The 19,332-nt window shown below is 44.3% G+C and overlaps 2 protein-coding genes across 5 annotated transcripts; one reads left to right on the plus strand and one right to left on the minus strand.

Moving 5' to 3' along the window:
- Positions 1-184: 184 nt before the first annotated feature.
- On the minus strand, positions 185-6,697 carry LOC117401132 (DAZ-associated protein 2). Its single transcript, XM_034001631.3, has 4 exons — positions 6,513-6,697; positions 2,869-2,987; positions 2,440-2,685; positions 185-2,067 (listed from the first exon to the last, which is right to left on the minus strand). Exons 1-4 carry the CDS (start codon positions 6,523-6,525, stop codon positions 1,939-1,941), a joined length of 507 nt encoding a protein of 168 aa, XP_033857522.3. The 5' UTR covers positions 6,526-6,697; the 3' UTR covers positions 185-1,938.
- A 2,464-nt stretch (positions 6,698-9,161) lies between these two features.
- Positions 9,162-19,123, plus strand: LOC131709246 (POU domain, class 6, transcription factor 1-like). Of its 4 annotated transcripts, none has more exons than XM_059011527.1 (11): positions 9,162-9,180; positions 11,999-12,083; positions 12,271-12,484; positions 12,688-12,803; positions 12,959-13,184; positions 14,657-14,817; positions 14,958-15,086; positions 15,251-15,478; positions 15,569-15,701; positions 15,868-16,036; positions 16,287-19,123. In XM_059011527.1, the coding sequence occupies exons 2-11, from the start codon at positions 12,030-12,032 to the stop codon at positions 16,627-16,629; spliced, it is 1,773 nt and encodes a 590-aa protein (XP_058867510.1). In that variant the 5' UTR covers positions 9,162-9,180; positions 11,999-12,029; the 3' UTR covers positions 16,630-19,123. The 4 variants fall into 4 exon arrangements, with proteins under 4 accessions (XP_058867510.1, XP_058867511.1, XP_058867509.1 ...); XM_059011526.1 differs by lacking the exon at positions 9,162-9,180 and adding an exon at positions 9,798-10,217; XM_059011525.1 differs by lacking the exon at positions 9,162-9,180 and adding an exon at positions 9,798-10,203.
- The last annotated feature ends 209 nt before the right edge of the window (positions 19,124-19,332 follow it).

Consider the following 19,332-nt stretch of genomic DNA (forward strand, 5'->3'; position numbering starts at 1 on the left):
AGAACACTGCCATAGAACACCAGGATCATAGAACCAGAACACTGCCATAGAACATCAGGGTTTCCCAGAGCAAGACCCAGACACCTTTAACCCATTAAATGCTGTTGTCCTCATTTGAGGACAGCCTACTAAGTCATGTTTTGGAGCATTTTTAACTGAGATCTACCTGTTATTTTCTCTTTAACTATATTGCTATGATAATGCTGGTTTTAGTGCAGTGCAGCGATACACACATGTTGTTAGTGTGTTAACTCAATGTTTTCGGGTCCCAGCAACACACAGGATCTTTGTGTCTGGAACAGACATGGACTTTTTCAGGTTCAAATATTCTTTGAAAATTTCAGAGAATCCAGGACTGGCTTAGCTACACCCGCCCCACGTTATCCCGCCAGACAAAAGGAGAGCGAAACTCTTCCATAAAGTGGAATGTTATTTATTGTGTTATCAGCAGCAGCAGCAGCAGCAGGTACATTTCATAGCAAACCTCGGGGCAGGGGAGCTGGATCACAAGCGTTTGAAGGTGTTTTTTTTTTTTTTTTTTTGGTTGACTAATGTAAAATCGATCACGTTTGACACTTCACCCAAGAATATTTGTTCCAACACTAGAAACTGCCCATGCCATGCCATGTACAGTGAATTGCATTAGAAATCTTTGCAATACAAACACACACACGTTGATATGAATATAAGACTATCAGTACTAGAGCAGAGGTCTCCAATCCCGTTCCTGGAGGGCTGGTGTCCCTCCTGGTTTTTGTTCCAACTGTATCCTAAATTACTTAATTGGACTAATTAAGGGCTTATTAGACACTTAATCGGCCCAATTAAGTAATACAGTTGGAACAAAAACCAGGAGGGACAGCGGACCAGGACTGGACACCCCTGTACTAGACAGCCCACACACATTAGGGTTCCCAGGACGCTTCAGGCTTTTCAGCTCACCTCGCAATGCGTTCTTACCTGGATCAAGTACCTTTCACAGCAGGACTACACTTCCCAGAATGCACAGCAGTGCCTGAACTGTCCCAATCTGTACAAGTGTACCCGGAGTCACATGGTAACCCTAAACACACACACACATCTAATAGGAAAACATGTGAGGCTGGTTCAGTAATGTAAACATCACAATCACACTTAGATTTTTTTTTTTTTTTTGCTCACTGTGTAGTCAAACCTTGTAAATCCAAAATGGCACTAAAAAGTATATTTATTTGGATGATTTTTTAAAAACAGCGTAAGGTAGGTTTTATTGCATAAAGTGTGCAAAAGCATGCAAGTGAACATTATTTAATTTTCTTTATTGTTTTATGCTCAAAATACATACATTCTCCAAGTGTTAAATATCTTTAAAAGGAGCTTAATAAAACGCAGTTTAGACTGACAAGGTTTTTCCACTGTAGACCCCCCCCCCCGTCTCCATTCTTTCCTCTGCCTCCTGTACTTTAATTTCGGAATAATAAAAGATTCTTTTTTTTTGCTTTTAACTGAAGGCGCTCAAGGACTTTGGCACCCGATAATAATAATCCTCTAAAATATGTCCATGGGAGTGCAGTAAACCACCATGAAAACACAAACACAGATGAGAAGGAAATGCAGATGAAGTCACATCTGCGCTATTAGCTGCTCCTTGTATAAATTCAGAGTCAGATCGAATCAACTAAGATTAGAAAAAAAAAACCCTAACATTTATCTATATCTCAAGAAATCAATACAAGGGCCATCCATCTTGCTATTACTATATACCCTGAACAAAGTGTTGCTATACCTCAATAACCAGGATGTGTACCTGCCCCCCCCTTTTTTTTTTTTTTTTTTTTTTAATATAACTGGTGGTGTACTGCACCCATCCGGTGCTAAACTATTACATTCCGTTAGGCGATGTCAGTATTGCAGCACGCGGACGTGCGTGTGTGTGGAGCCCGGCTCGGCCAAATCGGGTTACCAGATGCTGTACCCTCCGCTGGAGCCGCCCATGAAGAAGTTGCCCTTGCGCTGTGACATCATCACGTTGGCGTTCTGCATGGCGGCCAGCTGGGCTGCGTTGGGGAGGTGCCCGGGAGGGACGGGCTGTTGAGAAGAGAGAGAAACGGAGTCAGGATCGCCTTTAAAATGTGCTTCATGCAGGACAGGAGGACGACAAAGATCTTTCTCAATTTCATGGATCACTGAGAGATCAGTTTAACTCATCATTAGTGAGGTGGTTGACTGAGACTCACATGGTAAGGGTGTGAGAAACCCCAGGCTTTACAATGAATTAGTTCTTGTTTTTTTTTCATTTAAGCAAAAGGCACACAGAAGCTGAGCCTAGTGGTCAGTTTAAAAACTTGAAGAAAAAAAAGCGTTTGGGGTTTGCAAGACCCCCACTTCACTGACAGTGGGATAGGATTCCTCAACGCCTTGTTGGGTCTCGCAGTAATGTTGGCGGAACGCGGGACTCACCGGGATGGAGGGACTGCTGCCTGCTCCGAAGCGGGCTCCTGCATCATACCCCCCCTCCACCAGCACTGTGGAGCCGGGAGGGTACAGGTGCCCCATCGGGTAGTAAGCGATGGGCACGTTGTGTCCCATCTGGGCCATGGGCACTGACTGGGGCATATGCATGAACATCTGGGCGCCAGGATAGGTGGAGGGCATCTGAGGCACGGTGCCAGCCTGCTGGGGGTGCATGTACCTGGGCTGGTAGATCTGAAACAGGGAGGACAAGCACACGGTGAGCAGGAACACACACACACACGTGTCTAATTAGTGGAGCCACTGACAGTATAGGTTTGAAGAGATGCTTGGAAGAAAGCTAGCGTCTGCAGCTAATCCCACCCCTGCAGCGTCAGTAAACTTCTAGAAAAGAAAACGGAAGGTAAGTTGGGTTACCTCGGAGTAGGAAGGGGGTGCGTCCGAGTAGGGGGGAGCCTGCTGCCCTGCCATGGCTGGGGGGTAGAGGGGAGAGGAGCCTTGCTGAGGAGGGTATGCAGCCTGCTGGGGGTAGGGTGCTGAAAAGGGAGAAACACACACAGGTTAGTAGAGCAACGCCACGGCAGCGTTCTAGCCAACACTGCACTGCAAAGTCCGGTCAAGCCTTGCCAGCCCTTGCCAGGACTGCATGGCTTTCGATTGCCACACCAAGCTGGCCAAGACTCAAGAATGTTTAAACTCGGGAATCCCAAGCAAAGTCAGTCAGAACCGGACATGCAAGCGCGACACATGTATGTCAGCTTTGGAAATTCGTCCCATAAAATGACCAAGCCTTGTTGCAAATTCACCTAGGGTGTTTTGCAGCAAGCACCTGACCTGTTCTTTTTAAATCCCCAGAAACAAAACAAAGGTAGGTAGGAAGCCACTGCTGTTGCCGAGCAACCTCTCCTAGAAACGACCAGGCAACAACCAATCAGAGCTTGGAGCTAGAGTTCCAGTTCACACCCACTGGATTGCTTCAACCCTAACCAACCTCTCTGTTGCTTCAGTATAATTGTATAGTTTCTTTGGTATTTTTTTTACGGTGGTACATTCTTATTTTGTGATTTTTTTAAATTTCAAAAGACGATAAACATATTATATACTTGTACAGGTTTATAAAAATAGAATGCATGAATAAAGTTAAATATTACATCCAGTTCAATTCATATCGGTCAATAATTGTTGTAAGCTCAAGTCTGTGACAACGAGATAATACTTGGCATTTTATAAACACTATATCAAAATTGCATTAAGGCAAAGTTTCATTTATTATTATTATTATTATTATTATTATTATTATTATTATTATAAATAAATCCCTAATTTTAAACACTTAATCATTTGGTCATTTTTTTAAAATGTATTTATTTATATATTATATATATATATATATATATATATATATATATATATATATATATATATATATATATATATATATATATATATATATTATATATATATATATATATATATATTTGTACGGTTACCATTTTAAAACGTTTGATTATTTTTGCTGGTGCAGTCCAACATTGGTTTGGCAACGACGTGGTTAATTATTTTTCAAAACAAAGTGATGTAACCACGGCCCCGCCCACTGCTTTGTCTATTGGGTGCGGGCGAGCGTTCAGAGTGATATCTAGAGTTTCTTATTGGCCAAGCTTGCCGTCAATCAAACAAAACATAACAAAGCCAGCGGCACAAGCATTAACCGAACTGCGTCACACGTGACAGGTGATGCACCTGACCGGGCAGCAGAACTGGCACCTTTATGGCTGATATCGACATGAATACGGGTCAAATTGTGGTCTTACACAGACTCAATACGCTCCAGTTAACTAGATAAACTGCCAAAACACAAAGCTCACTAAAATCTACACAGGGTACTATGAAACACTTTCACTGGGGTCTGGTAGCTATCACCAAAATGGAGGTTTGACAGAAACATACAAGCCTTTGTTCTTATATAATATACAAGCACTACTTTTTCCCCATCCAGTTATTTTGTTTTATTTTGTAATCAATTATTATTCACATTTTTGTGTACCTGTCTTACCTCTCTCTCGTTTTGATTGATAGATCGATAGACTACACACACACACGGTGATTCTTTTGTGTTATAGCCAGTCATATTTATAATTTATAACAAAAATAAAAAATGAGTTGTCAGTACCTTACAATGAGGTTACCCGCCTGACCAGTTTTCACACACAGTCACAGCTGTACGCATAACCCTTAGATAACAATGTCCACATAAAAGTGCCGACGCCTTGTCTCCGTGGAATACACCTTGCAGTAAAATATATATAATTATTATTATTTGTTTATTTAGCAGACGCCTTTCTGCAAGGCGACTTACAGAGACTAGGGTGTGTGAACTATGCATCAGCTGCAGAGTCACTTACAACTACGTCTCACCCGAAAGACAGAGCACAAGGAGGTTAAGTGACTTGCTCAGGGTCACACAATGAGTCAGTGGCTGAGGTGGGATTTGAACCGGGGACCTCCTGGTTACAAGCCCTTTTCTTTAACCACTGGACCACACAGCCTCATCGATATATCTATCTATCTATCATCTATCACGCACATTTTTAAATTATGGGTCGCTGTACATAATTGATACTTGGGATATATATATATATATATATATATATATATATATTACACACACACCACAGTAATATCAACCTTTAAAAAAAAATACAGCCAGTATCTCGTTATTACATTGAAACGTGAGTTTAGTAATACACTACATAAATACATGTAATGCTAATAAAAATCAGACCAAAAAATAAAACATTAATAATAATAATAATAATAATAATAATAATAATAATAATAATAATGTCCACAATTGATTGGGATCTAATAAAATTAGGAATCCAACGCATAATATAAAATCAAAACATAAATAAATAAAAGCGCGTCTCATTAATTCTTTAATAAAATGCATTCCGTTTCATTTCTGCGGGGCACATTCCAGTAGATGTGGGTGTGTTATGTACACAGAACCCAATCTGATGAAGACAAAGTGAAAGATACTTTCTAGCTAAACTGACTATGTACGGTATATGCTGTGTAACAGAATGATACAGTACCCGGCGATAAGGTCGCTGCTCACACAGACTTAGAACCGCGTGTATTGGGAGTCCCATCACTAATCCTACCTTTAAAAACATGCTTGGAAACCAGGGTTCAAAACAAGGTGAACCTCACAAAACTATCAAACGTGCTAGTTATGACTCTTCTGTCTAATCCTAATCGGCATGTCAAAGACGTGCGAGAGAGACAGAGGGGGGGTCGAGAAAACGCAAGGTTACTCTCCAAGGATATTCACAAAATAGCAAGGCCGTACTTTCTTATTTGTAAGAAGAAAAAAAAAACTGAAAAAGCAGATTTTATTCACGGGCCTAAAACTATGCGTGTATCTTAATGTACGGTTTAAAAATGAGACAACTATAGTTATGTTGGACTTGACTTGCATAAGCAGGCATGCAGAAAATTGATAATATATCGAGAGAGAGAGAGAGAGAGAAGGGGTGTAGATTGTGTTGGTTGTTTTTCGCTGTTAGATTTCCATTGTTGAAACTACATGGCGTCCATGACACCAGCTGGACTGAGCCTCGACAGCACACACACACACACACACACACACACGAGCATAATCAAGATACTATATATATAAAAAAGAAGATTACAAAACAGGAAATGTTTAATTCATGCTGCTTCGGATTTCCCATCGATCGGTCACATGACAGCACGGCCCCGACATACCAAAACTACGAATGACATTGTTTTTTTTTTTTTTGTGTGTATCCAACAAAAAACACTTGCGTTGATCGGACATTCCTAATCTGTGTTTTTTGTTTTTCTACACGTTGGTTCATTGTGGATTCGTGTTGTGTTTGTATATACAGGTATGCGTGCTTGGAAGCCATAGCGAAAAATGCGGTGCAAGGTTAAACACTAAAATAATACTTTGTAAAAAAAAAATAAACAATCAACGGAAACGGTTTATGATTTTTTACACCCGCAGTGTAACCAAAAAAAACAAACCTTACCTTTATTGTTCATTTTTGTCGTGTTTGTTCTGATGCAATTGTAGATTGTATCAATCAAATCGGCCTATATTATTATTATTATTATTATTATTATTTTCTTTTTCCCTTGACCAAAAAAACACTTCTTCGACGGTAAACTTTCTCTTGCAGTAAATTACTTCCTTGTTTGTGCTTCCCTTGTCTTTATTATGTGGAGCTGCAGAGCTCGTGACGTCACGCCGCCACTCCTTGTTAAAGGGGACGCGTACGCTTTCTGATCGTCAAATGAAAAGAGATAAACACACACACACACACACACACACACACACACACACACACACACACACACACACAAAGCTGGACCTCACAGACCCTAAAATAATACTGATCTTGGACTGCCTTACCTAAATTAACATTGGACAGTCCAAGACTACTCGTGCTAATCTGGGACTGCGAAATCAGAGCTAGTCAAAGTGCTAATTTTGCAGCACGTTATTTGTTTCAGATTAAATTAAACATTTGCAAATTTTACAGCACATTGAAAAAAAAAAAAGTGCTTTAGCGGTTATACATGCACTCGCTTTACTGTCATAATTTATTGTTATTAATTATGTATTACTAATTAACAATGTTCTGTAGGGAGCATGCAGTGTTACCGGGGTATTCACTTTTCACCTGCATTTAAAAGATAAATGCCCAGGGTTGCAAGCCCTTGCACTTTGACTGACGAGCTCAGATTTTCCATACAGTTTTACATACAGGTAAATTCAACTCACTCTCTCTCCTCCTCTCTGCCTGTGGAACTTTTAAGAACTCCACGGAACCTTGTCACGCATTAAACGTTCTCCTCGAACGTCGGTCCGTTCTGAATTATGCATGAGGCTCATTAATATTCACGAACGCTTGCTGTTCCCTGCGGAGGCGCTCGCGGTGCAGTGATCGGTTCGTGAGAGAGCTGCAGGGACGAGTTGAGTTCACCTTCAACAGCAAATCGTAATTTGATGGCAGCGACGCTCACCTGCACCACCGGCCGACACGTCACCACAGAGCTGGTCAAGATGAAAAGTATTTTAAAGCAATCAGTTTATTAAGATTTAAATTGGGACTGTATGCCGGAAATACTGATCACCAATGCATTATTATTATTATTATTATTATTATTATTATTATTATTATTATTATTATTATTATTATTATTAATCATAATACATATGGCTGATTCTGTGTTGTTTGTTTAATACAGTCTTGGGTTCAGCAAACTTTACTCTCCAGTTAGTTTATATTCCCCACAAGTACCCCGCTGAGTTGATGCCTAATCACTATCTAATCACTTGCTGTGAGCCTTTGGAAACTCAATCCAATAGACCACTTCCGGGTACCTAAGGACTTCCTGTGTGACCACACAGGAAGCCATTAGGTACGAGGAAGTGGCAAGTAATCTGACTGTTAGTAATGTTAGAAATGCAAAAGGCGTGTGCATTGTTGCCTGATGTAACCATTATTATTATTATTATTATTATTATTATTATTCATTTCTTAGCAGACGCCCTTATCCAGGGCGACTTACAATTGTTACAAGATATCACATTATACAGTTATCACATTATTTTTACATACAATTGCCCATGTATACAGTTGGGTTTTTACTGGAGCAATCTAGGTAAAGTACCTTGCTCAAGGATACAGCAGCAGTGTCCCCCACTGGGGATTGAACCCACAACCCTCCGGTCAAGAGTCCAGAGCCCTAACCACTACTCCACACTGCTGCCCATGACATTATTAAATAAACCAAGTAAGACATTCAAAACATACACCCCCTGGATTTTAATTTTTTTTAAAGCTGGGTACTCAAACCGGGTCGTGTTTGCTGTTCAGCATGTGGGAATAAATGGGACGAGCCCACAAGTCACTCAAGTTCATCAACCCATTTTTCCCTCTGCAAGCAAAGTGTAAACAGACGGCCCAGATTTGTTGGTGCATCTTTCCCTGGTGCAAAAGACGGGTGCAGTGATGAAAATAAACCCAGAGGCGTGCACGACAGCAATGCAGGTTTCTGTTGCAACGTTGGGTCTGTTAAGTTTGCATTGTCGTGCTGCGGACTGATATAAGCAGTGTAATGGGCAGGATCTCAGAGGGCTGCGTGGACGCACTGTATTGTGCGCATGCACACGTTAAACTGTAGACAGAACTGCATACACTTCTCACAGCTTCTTATAAGTGCACTGGTAAAATGAACAGGCAGGGGCTGCAATAAAAACCTGGATTTAAACCTGTTTCGCTGCCTGGGCTTTAAAGAGTTAATGACAGGGACCCGTGCATCCAGACACTGAATCTTGCAACTGATTCTGAGTGGCTCTGAATGGACGACGCTACTTCTTAGCACGGCGTTGCAGACCCCTGACGTCATCGCAGCTCATGTCTGAATGAGTAAATAAATAAATAAAGCAAGAACTCAATTAACGAGCGAGCTAGTTAACGAGGCAGCCTGGGGCCGTGCAGGAGCGAGGTGGGGCGGGTGCAGGCAGCTGCAGTCTCGAAACGGTTCTTGCAAGCCCCCCCCCCCCCCCCCCCTCCCCTGCCGTTGCGGTGTCACTGGGCTGGTGGAGTCAAGGCGCTTCTCTTTCTCTCTCAGTTAATTAAGGATTCAGCAGGTTCACTCTGCGATCCCTTCTCCTCTTTCAGCGCCATGGTAATATTATGCTAATGCATGCAAATCGGATTGGGTGCCAACTGGATGGAGGCTCTAGTTTAATTTTTTTTAAAAGCATCAAGGGTGAGCCTGCATAATAGAAACCTGGATTTGCTTAGAATGAGCTTTGCAAAACCTTTGTTGTTTTAAACATACATACATTATATATTTTTTATTATTAGAAATCGATTAATTAGTTTGCACTGACTCCTGGGTGGGTCGTGGCACTGTAACTCTCTTTTGATCATAGGTCGAGGTTTTGAAGCCCCGTGCTCCTATTGATTTTGGGAGTATTCCATTGATCGGCAGTATTCAGAGCTTCACAGCGAATCTCAGTCGCTAGGGGGCACTGTGGTGAGTAAAACTGCACTGCTGTTACGGATTCTGACCCCTGGTGGTGAGATAATGCAGTAACTTCAAACGTCATTTAAATGTTTTTTTTTACTAGTTTACAATGTTTGCCATTCCCGCTGAGAGCTTCTGGGTTCCGTTCTCCAATACTGATGATCATGTTCCTTTAAAATCCCCTGGCTCTGAGCTGGCTTCTCATAAATAAAGTTAATATATATATATATATATATATGACGCTGTCCCTTTAAGAAGCCGAGCGCTCCCCCTGCTGTTCAAGAAGAGTTTTTTTTTTCCATGCAAGTCTTCCCTTGCATAAATTATGTTCATGACGCTGTGCAAAAAAAAGACGATTTTATATTAAATTTGCAAGACTTTTATCGCGGAAGCCGCTCTTTATCGGGTTGTGGAAAGGTGTTTCGGAGTTAGGGAAAACCTGGAGGTGACGGAGAGGGTATCATTAAATATTAAACAGCAGAGGCCGTGCTCCGATCCGAGCCGCTTTATCAATGCAAATGTCCCTTTGTGTTTCCGAGCCGCGGCGCACACAGCCCGTGCGCGCTGTGAGATGAATTTGTAATTATCCGCTTCAACAAAACAGTGGCCAAGCGCTGATAATCCCACGCAAAAGAGGGGGGGGGGAACAAATTGCACCCCAAAACTCTGGCGCTAACGGTAAGTTGCATTAGGTAGGTAAGACTTTCCAAAAAAAATAAATAAACAGGGGGTGTGATTTTTAAAAAGAAAAAAAAATGGGAGTTTTTTTTCCCTCTTTGGTTAATATGTAATGGTCGTAATTAGCATAATTTATATATTTATGATAAGAGGGGAAAAAAACATAGGGAATGCATTGCTTTGGCTGGCGGAGTCAGTTACGCAGCTCTGGGTGTAGATAGCAAGTCTTGAAACGAGCGTGCAGGAGTGGGGAAAGCGATTATATTATTTTTCGATCAAAAAAGGGAGGGGGAGAGAGAGGAGACTAGCTGGGGCCGTGGCTCTGTCTTATATGTTATAACTAGACTGTCCATAACTTGTTGGAGTCTGTCACTGTTTTGAAATGCAGTAATGGCGTATGATTTAGTCGTACTGTGTTGTGTATTTCGAAATGAAGGCAGTATTTTGCAAAATACAGACAGTGGGCCCGGCCGTAGTCGTAGTTTTTAAATAAATTTAAAAAAATGTTGTTATTTAGGCCGACAGGAAACCGAACCGAAGTCCTGTATCTCCGTGCACGGCTGTGTGTAACATTGCATGCATGTTGTTAGCGGCAGTGTTATTAAAAACAGACATTTTGTTTTTCACCATTTTGATTTCGACATCTTTTTTTAAAAAAAAAAGTAAAAAAAAAATTAACACAACAGCAACACAAAATACACCACAGCGATGCAACAGATCGTTTCGTCCATGTATGACTTGTTGTTGTCCAATTATTTATATATATATATATATATATATATATATATATATATATATATAAGTGCATTATACAGTCTCACAGTACGTGTTGAAACACGCATATCTAAATAAGGTTACATTATTTTTTATGGTGTAGTATTATTATTATCAGATCCGATAGGCACAGGCCAGGGTTTTCAGATCATCAAGTGAAACTCGTCCATAATGAACTGTACTTGCATTACACAGTAAACACGGTACTTTCCGCTTGTTTGTGCTGCTTGTATATTTGACGATGCCTGTAAAACACTACGGTTAATAAAATATCTTAATCATGACAGTTCTTTTGAAACATTCCACACCGGTCTGCTTATTTGTCCTAATGATTAAATTCAGTTATTTATTCCAGTACTACGTGAATTTCAAAAAATCAGAAAGCACCCATGTTCATTACTGGGATGGCAATGAGACTCCCATTGCACAGCAGTTTGATCCAGTCCTGGTTTTGCTTTGAGCTTAATAAGACACACCTGTTACCTATACACACGCTGTGGCTGATCAGGCTGGTAGTAAAACCTGGAATGGGTGACACTGCTATGAAACATGAGTCATTTCTATCCCTGTCACGAATATTGGTGGTTTTGACTTTGTACAATTCATGAAGTACAGTAATTAATAATTTAATTTTACTATGAGCTTGATTAGCCACAGTGTCTAGGTAACAAGCTCAGGTGGGTCTTATTAAACTCACAGGAAAACCAGGAATGGATCAAAGTGCTGTGCAAGGGAGTCTTATTTCCATCCTTGCTGTTAAAAGTATGAGCAAGGCAAGACAGAAAAGTTCACTTAGATACGAGAGTGGATGATGGTAGGTGCTTACGTGCCCTTGACTGCAGAAGATACTGGTGTGTTTTTCAAAAGTGTACTCTCTTGACAGCCCTGTCCCGGCTTCCCGTGGTGTCCCTCTGGCTGACACTGGGGGGGGGGGGGGGGGAGGTTGAGGCTGTACTCTTTGATGGAGAGCGCGGCCCTGCTGGATGTTATCGGTAACGCGTTGTGCCTGTTCTTACCCCAGCATGCAGGAGCAGTGACTCCAGGGAGGGATCATGGAAGCAGAGGAGCTGGCTGCTAACAATGCCCCACTCACCATCAATGAACAGGTAGAGTCCAGCTCTGCACAGGAGAGCACAGTATACAGGATATACAGCACAGTGCCAGATACTACAGTATAGCGCAGTATAACACATTATACAGCCAGGGACAGGGCAGTACAGAACAGCACAGGGCAAGGAAAGACTGTGTGCTCCGGTTACCGTGACGCCCAGCCTCTCTTTCACTCCTCCCCAGGTGATTGTGATGTCAGGACAGGAGACCATCAGGGTCCTGGAGCTGGAGGTGGCAGGCCCGCTGCCGGCCCTGGGGGCTGATGGGAAGGACGCGGACGCCATGGCGAGCGAGGGAGGCGTGGCCAGTCCAGTTCTGGAGCCCAGTAGGGGAGGGGAGGGGACCCCAGGACCAGAGGGGACCCCGACACAGGAGGGGGCGGGCGCAGCGACGGCAGGTGGGTTCACACAGGGTACTTCGCTTTAAGGAATTGTTTTTTTTTTTGAGGTTTTTAAAAGCCATTTTTTTCTGGCTCCCTGCTTTCTCTACTCTCTCCCCTCTCCCTTCCAATTTCAAACTATCTCTCTCTCTCTATCTATCTATCTATCTGTCTATCTATCTGTCTATCTATGTATCTATCACCACTTTCTCTCCCTCCAGCTCCAGTGGAGTTGCCCTCCCCTGTGGTTCAGGCTGTGACCCCTATGGCACTGACTAGTGGCCTCTTGCCCCCAGCCCAAGCCTCTCTCCCCATCACTGTGCAGGCTGGCACACAGGTATGTGTTGGTTTTTGTCCCTGCGTTGTAATTACCCCTGTGTTTTGTCTGACACTCTGCAGGAGTTCTGTATTTGCTCTGGTCCAGCATTTCCCTTCTGCACATTATTTCCCCCCCTTGGATCCAGTCTTTGGCAGTGCTCTTTCCCTCTGCAGTTCCTGACCCCAGACAGCCTGGCCGCGGTGATGACCGGGATGATGACCCCAGGCGCAGCGGCCGCTCAGCCCTTCCTCATCCCCCTCAGCATGGCCGGACAGATGGCCGGTCAGCAGAGCCTGGCTGTCTTCACATTCCCTACAGCCACCATGGCCACTCTGCCTGGCCTGACTGCCGTCACTCCAGCAGGGGGCGTCCTGAAGCTGCCCTTCACCGGGCTGCAAGGTAACCCTCTGAGGCCAGGGCAGCACTCTGAGGAGAGTGGAGTCACAGCACAGTCACACCCTCGTCTCTGTAAATAACTGTAAAGCACAGAGAGGTCTGGTAAAGCACTGGGAAGCATTGTAAAGCACAGAGAGGTCTGGTAAAGCATAGGGAAGCATTGTAAAGCACAGAGAGGTCTGGTAAAGCATAGGGAAGCATTGTAAAGCACAGAGAGGTCTGGTAAAGCATATGGGAGCATTGTAAAGCACAGAGAGGTCTGGTAAAGCATAGGGGAGCATTGTAAAGCACAGAGAGGTCTGGTAAAGCATAGGGAAGCATTGTAAAGCACAGAGAGGTCTGGTAAAGCACTGGGAAGCATTGTAAAGCGCAGAGAGGTCTGGTAAAGCATAGGGAAGCATTGCAAAGCACAGAGAGGTCTGGTAAAGCATAGGGAAGCATTGTAAAGCACAGAGAGGTATGGTAAAGCATAGGGGAGCATTGTAAAGCACAGAGAGGTCTGGTAAAGCATAGGGAAGCATTGTAAAGCACAGAGAGGTGTGGTAAAGCATAGGGAAGCACTGTAAAGCACAGAGAGGTCTGCTAAAGCATAGGGAAGCATTGTAAAGCACAGAGAGGTGTGGTAAAGCATAGGGAAGCATTGTAAAGCACAGAGAGGTCTGGTAAAGCATAGAGAAGCATTGTAAAGCACAGAGAGGTCTGGTAAAGCATAGGGAAGCATTGTAAAGCACAGAGAGGTCTGGTAAAGCACTGGGAAGCATTGTAAAGCGCAGAGAGGTCTGGTAAAGCATAGGGAAGCATTGCAAAGCACAGAGAGGTCTGGTAAAGCATAGGGAAGCATTGTAAAGCACAGAGAGGTATGGTAAAGCATAGGGGAGCATTGTAAAGCACAGAGAGGTCTGGTAAAGCATAGGGAAGCATTGTAAAGCACAGAGAGGTGTGGTAAAGCATAGGGAAGCATTGTAAAGCACAGAGAGGTCTGGTAAAGCATAGGGAAGCATTGTAAAGCACAGAGAGGTCTGGTAAAGAATAGGGGAGCATTGTAAAGCACAGAGAGGTCTGGTAAAGCATAGGGAAGCATTGTAAAGCACAGAGAGGTGTGGTAAAGCATAGGGAAGCATTGTCAAGCACAGAGAGGTCTGGTAAAGCATAGGGAAGCATTGTAAAGCACAGAGAGGTCTGGTAAAGCATGTTGGAACATAAACCCTGGTAAACTAACCCTTATAAAAGTCTCCACAGTAAAAGCACAGCAAACTGTAATAAAGCAAAGTGAAAGCATGATAAATCATGAATAAGCATTGTAAAGAATAGCAAGGTATTGTAAAGCTTATTAATAATCATGCAAAGTATGGTAAATGCATAGTTAAAGCATTTGTAAAGCGTATTAAAAATATGTCAAACCAGGGTAAATGTGTAGTATGACCATGGGGAAAGCATAGTTGAACTCTGACCCCTCTGTGTTTATCGCCCCCTAGCTGCCACAGTGCTGAATGCAGTCCCGCCCCAGCTCCACGCTGCCTCCCCACAGACAGTCCTGCAGAGCAGCATCCCAGCAGCATCGCCGCAGAAACCAGCCGAGACGCAGGTCTCCGTGGCAACCGTGCAGACCGCTGGCATCTCTATCAACCCCGCCGTAGTGAGCCTCCCCTGATTTATATCAATAGAAAACGAGGGTGTGAAAGGCGCTATATGAGTGAAAGGTGGTGGTTCTGGGAGCCTCCTGCTGAGCTTGTGTATCTCGCCCCTGCGTCGCTGACCCACGTGTTTGTGTTTCAGATCAGCGCCGCCTCTCTGGGCGCCCAGCCGCAGTTCATCAGCTCGCTCGCCACCACGCCCGTCTTCACCAGCGGCATCGCGGGCATTCCCGGCATCACCAGCCAGATCATCACCAACGCACAGGGGCAGGTGAGAGACGGGCGCTGATCTCAGACCAGCAAGCGGTGGAAGACGAGTGCTGATCAGGGAAGTGTGAAAGCAGCCTTTTGTGGGTCCTGCTAATCTAACAAGTCTGTGTGTGTGTGTGGCTCTGTTTCTGTGTGCTTATGCCTCTCTCTCTCTCTCTCTCTCAGGTGATCGGGACCCTGCCTTTCCTCTTGAACCCGGCTGCCTCTCTGGGGGCCGGGGGTGGCTCCCCAGCGACGCTCCCAGCTCAGAGCCTGCAGGTCCAGACCATCTCCCCTCAGCTGCTCGTCAACGCGCAGGGGCAGATCATCGCGACCATCGGGGGCACCACAGCACAGCCCACCCTGCTGCACAGCGTGGCTCAGACACAGCCCCCCGCCAAACCAACAGTGCAGGTACCCACACAGCAACTGCACTGCGCGCCCGACTGCACGCCACTAGGGGTGCCAGCTCAGTAACGCCGGTCCTTGTTTGTGTGTTTGCAGGGTGCCGCTGCAGTGACGGCGGTGTCCGTCTCCCAGGCTCCTGTCATCATCGCCCCCCAGCCCCCATCCCTGAAGACCATGGCAGCCATCTCCGCAGCGGAGACCCCCACAGTGGGCCAGCTCGTCAGCAGCAGTAAGGGGGTCCCCACTCTGCACTTGCCCTCACTCACACTCACACTCACACTCTCACTCGCTCTCTCTCTCCCAGTGTAGGTTTGCGATTCAGGACTCCACAGATTGCACCTATGCATTGCAGCGTTTAGGCTCTTCACTAATTCACTGCCCTGCCTGCCCCTCAGAGCCCCAGGGTCCGGCCCTGGACGATGACGGGATTAACCTGGAGGAGATCCGCGAGTTTGCCAAGAACTTCAAGATCCGCCGGCTGTCCCTGGGACTGACGCAGACTCAGGTGGGGCAGGCGCTGACCGCCACAGAGGGGCCCGCCTACAGCCAGTCTGCCATCTGCAGGTGGGCGTGTGAGAGGGGATAAGAACATAGAACCAGTCGGGAAGCCCTTTGATAAAAGTCACAAAACAATTAAGAATTAAACTTATTAAACTAAAACCAGGGAATGGATCAAACTGCTATGCAATGGGAGTCTTATTTTCATCCCTGAATGTTTGATAACCCTGTTTGCTGCGTGTGTTTGTGTGTGTGCGCGTGCGTGCGCGTGCGTGTGTGCTTGTGAAGCATTTTGACACTTTTGTGTGTCCCGCAGGTTTGAGAAGCTGGACATCACTCCGAAGAGCGCTCAGAAGCTGAAGCCGGTTCTGGAGCGGTGGCTGGCCGAGGCTGAGCTGTGGAACCAGAAGGGGCAGCAGAACCTGATGGAGTTCGTGGGGGGGGAGCCCTCGAAGAAACGCAAGCGCAGGACGAGCTTCACCCCCCAGGCCATCGAGTCGCTCAACACCTACTTCGAGAAGAACGCCCTCCCCACGGGACAGGAGATCACCGACATCGCCAAGCAGCTCAACTACGACAGAGAGGTGGTGCGGGTGTGGTTCTGCAATCGCCGGCAGACCCTGAAGAACACGAGCAAGCTGAACGTGTTTCAGATATAGCAGGGAGAGGGACAGGGGAGAGGGGACGGAGAACAGGAGGGAGAGGGGAGAGGGCAGAGACAGGGAGCCAGGAGAGGATGCATCAAAAGCAACTGGAGCACACCTCCTTATTTTCCTGGCCCATCCCTTATAAAACACACACACATGGCAAACGCATGTGTGTTGCTCTAAGCTGGCCTTGTTGATACTGGACTAGAACAGGCTGGACTTTATATACAGCATACCGATCAAGTTCCTACTCTCATCACAACATCAAAAGTTGAAGTCCCCTGGACCCCGGGACTCGCTGCCCCTTCTATTGAGCTCGTGGGTTGCTTGGTGCTCTCACGGGTCCTTCAAAGACTGGACTAGAAACAGGACCCATATCCTAAAAGGATCCGAAAACTAATCATTTTATCGAGGACGGTTTGCAACTCATGGTCAAGGGTGCCCTTGTAAAAGTTTCCTGAAGTAAAGGCACAGCGAAGTGTGTTAAAACGCAATGCAAGCATGGGTAAAGCCCTCTGGGTTGTATGCTGTCCAGTTGATTTGTAAGCAGTTCCCTGGCAGTCAGACACCCAGCAGTAAATTGGTCAGGTGTTAAATAATATCTCGTGAACTCAGAGCAACACCTGACATTTATAATTCCAGTTTCCCTTTTAATCGATTTCAACACATGATTGATATCGAAGGAACTGGAGTTGATATTTTAAAGACGTCGTATTTGTTGCGATTGTTCGTCTGCTTTCATTTGAAGGCAGTTGAATTGACTGACACGCAGTGACTGTAACTGAAGGAATTCGTCGACACTCTGAGAAGCTCGTTCTGACAGAGCTGATTTAGCCATTTTGATCAGTGATGTGTTTGAATTGATTAAAAGGGATTGGAACCGGGAATTGATGTTGAAATGGAACTGAAAAACTATTTTAAACGATGGTCACCTGATCACATTCCACGCTCGACTGCAGATCTCCAGAACGGGGGATGAAACCGTTATGAAAGAAAGCAAGTCAGTCACTGAAACTATATTAATATATATATAGTCATACTGTGATAATGTCTATTAGTTGTCTTGTACAAACTTGACTTGTTAAAGTTTCACAGGCTACAGTAATTAGTTTGAAGTGTGGGGTGAACAGAAAGAGACTTGACATTGTGTGCTGTGTTTAAAACAGAAACCAGCTGGCTTCGCTGAGCCAGGCCCCCTGTGTTTGCAATAAGTTCCCACGGGTGTGTTTTTAACATGGCCTGTGCAGTGTGGCCCCTGTGCACTGTGGCCCCTGTGCACTGTGGCCCCTGTGCACTGTGGCCCCTGTGCACTGTGGCCCCTGTGCACTGTGGCCCCTGTGCTTCCTCTAGTTTGAACCAGAGAAGGACTCAAAAGTTAACCACCAACTACCAGAATCTCCAGCAAAGTGGGTATTTGTACGATACAGACCTTTTCTTTAGTGAACCTCGCTGGGTTACGCAGCGGTCAGTGCGATACAGCGAGATGCAAACTGTGCTTGGCTGCAGAGAGATTATTATTATTATTATTATTATTATTATTATTATTATTATTATTATTATTATTATTATTATTCTATATAAAGCTTACAGTGTGTACTGTATATATTTTAGGAAACATTTATTGCAGGGTTTTGAATCAATCCTTCAGAATTGATCATTGATCATTGATCAGGCTTTAACTGCAGTTAACATGGTCGAGCCCTGTATGTAAAACACTGCGGGTGAGACTGATTGAATATCACCATAAGAGACAGGCTACAATATCAAGCGCTGCATTTGCAATTGAATCCGTCTCCTAACTCATGAAAAGAATAAAGTGCTCAAACCACAGCCCTCTGAATCCCTTCTAAAAGTAAAAGCACAGCAAAGTGTAATAAAGCAGAGGTACAATATTATCAGAACACCTGCAGATTTGTCATTTATATCCTTTATATACCTGCCTGCATGAAATCCTCAGGGTGGGAGAATTTAAATTTCCATCTCAGTAATCATTAAAAAAAAACAGCTAACATGTTAGCCCACTTTGTGATTTAATCAGGCATCTTAAACAACTTCTAAAAAGTCTCCTGCGTTTAACCACGTGTGGCTCTGTGTTCCTTTTCTCTTTCTGAATTAATTGCATGAGTGCTTCAGTTAAATTAGACAATGACTAAGATTTTGCACCAGTTTAATTTCATATGCACAACAAACCCAAACAGAAGCAGTGGGTGACGCAATGCACAGGACTGTAAGTACAGCAAAGAACAGCGAGGTGTGGTAAACGTGTAATGCATATTAATAATCTTGGCAAACCAGGGTAAACTGTGGTAAATGCATAGCATAGCCATGGGGATAAAAGCATGAGGACAGTGCAGAGATACCGTGGTAAAGTTTTAGAAGCGATCTCTCACACACACGGAGATCTGCAATCGTGTTTGTATTTTGTAACCTTGCAACATCCAGGCACTTTTTTGGGACATAGTTGTCTACTGAACCGAGAAACAGCAATAAACATGAAATCAAAACAGCGAACAGGGTCCTGCGTGTCATTTTTGCTTTATTTTGTAATAATTTCCCTACCTTGCTAATGCAACTCGGTGAGTATCTTAAGTATGCCTTGGCAGCAGTAATTGTATGTGTTTGTTTGCCTTTAAGAATTAATTGTTCTGAAAGGCTCTGGGGCTGGGTGTCACGGTGACCGATCCCTGGGATTTCATTGAACAGCAGCAATAAAAA

The sequence above is a fragment of the Acipenser ruthenus genome, chromosome 42 (assembly GCF_902713425.1).
Source record: "Acipenser ruthenus chromosome 42, fAciRut3.2 maternal haplotype, whole genome shotgun sequence".
In the NCBI taxonomy this organism is placed as follows: domain Eukaryota; kingdom Metazoa; phylum Chordata; class Actinopteri; order Acipenseriformes; family Acipenseridae; genus Acipenser; species Acipenser ruthenus.

What these genes read in the sequence shown, in the direction of transcription:
- LOC131709246 (XM_059011527.1), top strand. Translation starts at nt 12,030, where the DNA reads ATGGAAGCAGAGGAGCTGGCTGCTAACAATGCCCCACTCACCATCAAT. An exon ending in GCCCTTCACCGGGCTGCAAG is followed by an intron (nt 13,185 to 14,656) that starts GTAACCCTCTGA and finishes ATCGCCCCCTAG; the next exon opens with CTGCCACAGTGCTGAATGCA. An exon ending in GGGCCAGCTCGTCAGCAGCA is followed by an intron (nt 15,702 to 15,867) that starts GTAAGGGGGTCC and finishes CCTGCCCCTCAG; the next exon opens with AGCCCCAGGGTCCGGCCCTG.
- LOC117401132 (XM_034001631.3), bottom strand. An exon ending in CACCCCCTTCCTACTCCGAG is followed by an intron (nt 2,686 to 2,868) that starts GTAACCCAACTT and finishes TCCCTGTTTCAG; the next exon opens with ATCTACCAGCCCAGGTACAT. An exon ending in GCAGCAGTCCCTCCATCCCG is followed by an intron (nt 2,068 to 2,439) that starts GTGAGTCCCGCG and finishes TCTTCTCAACAG; the next exon opens with CCCGTCCCTCCCGGGCACCT.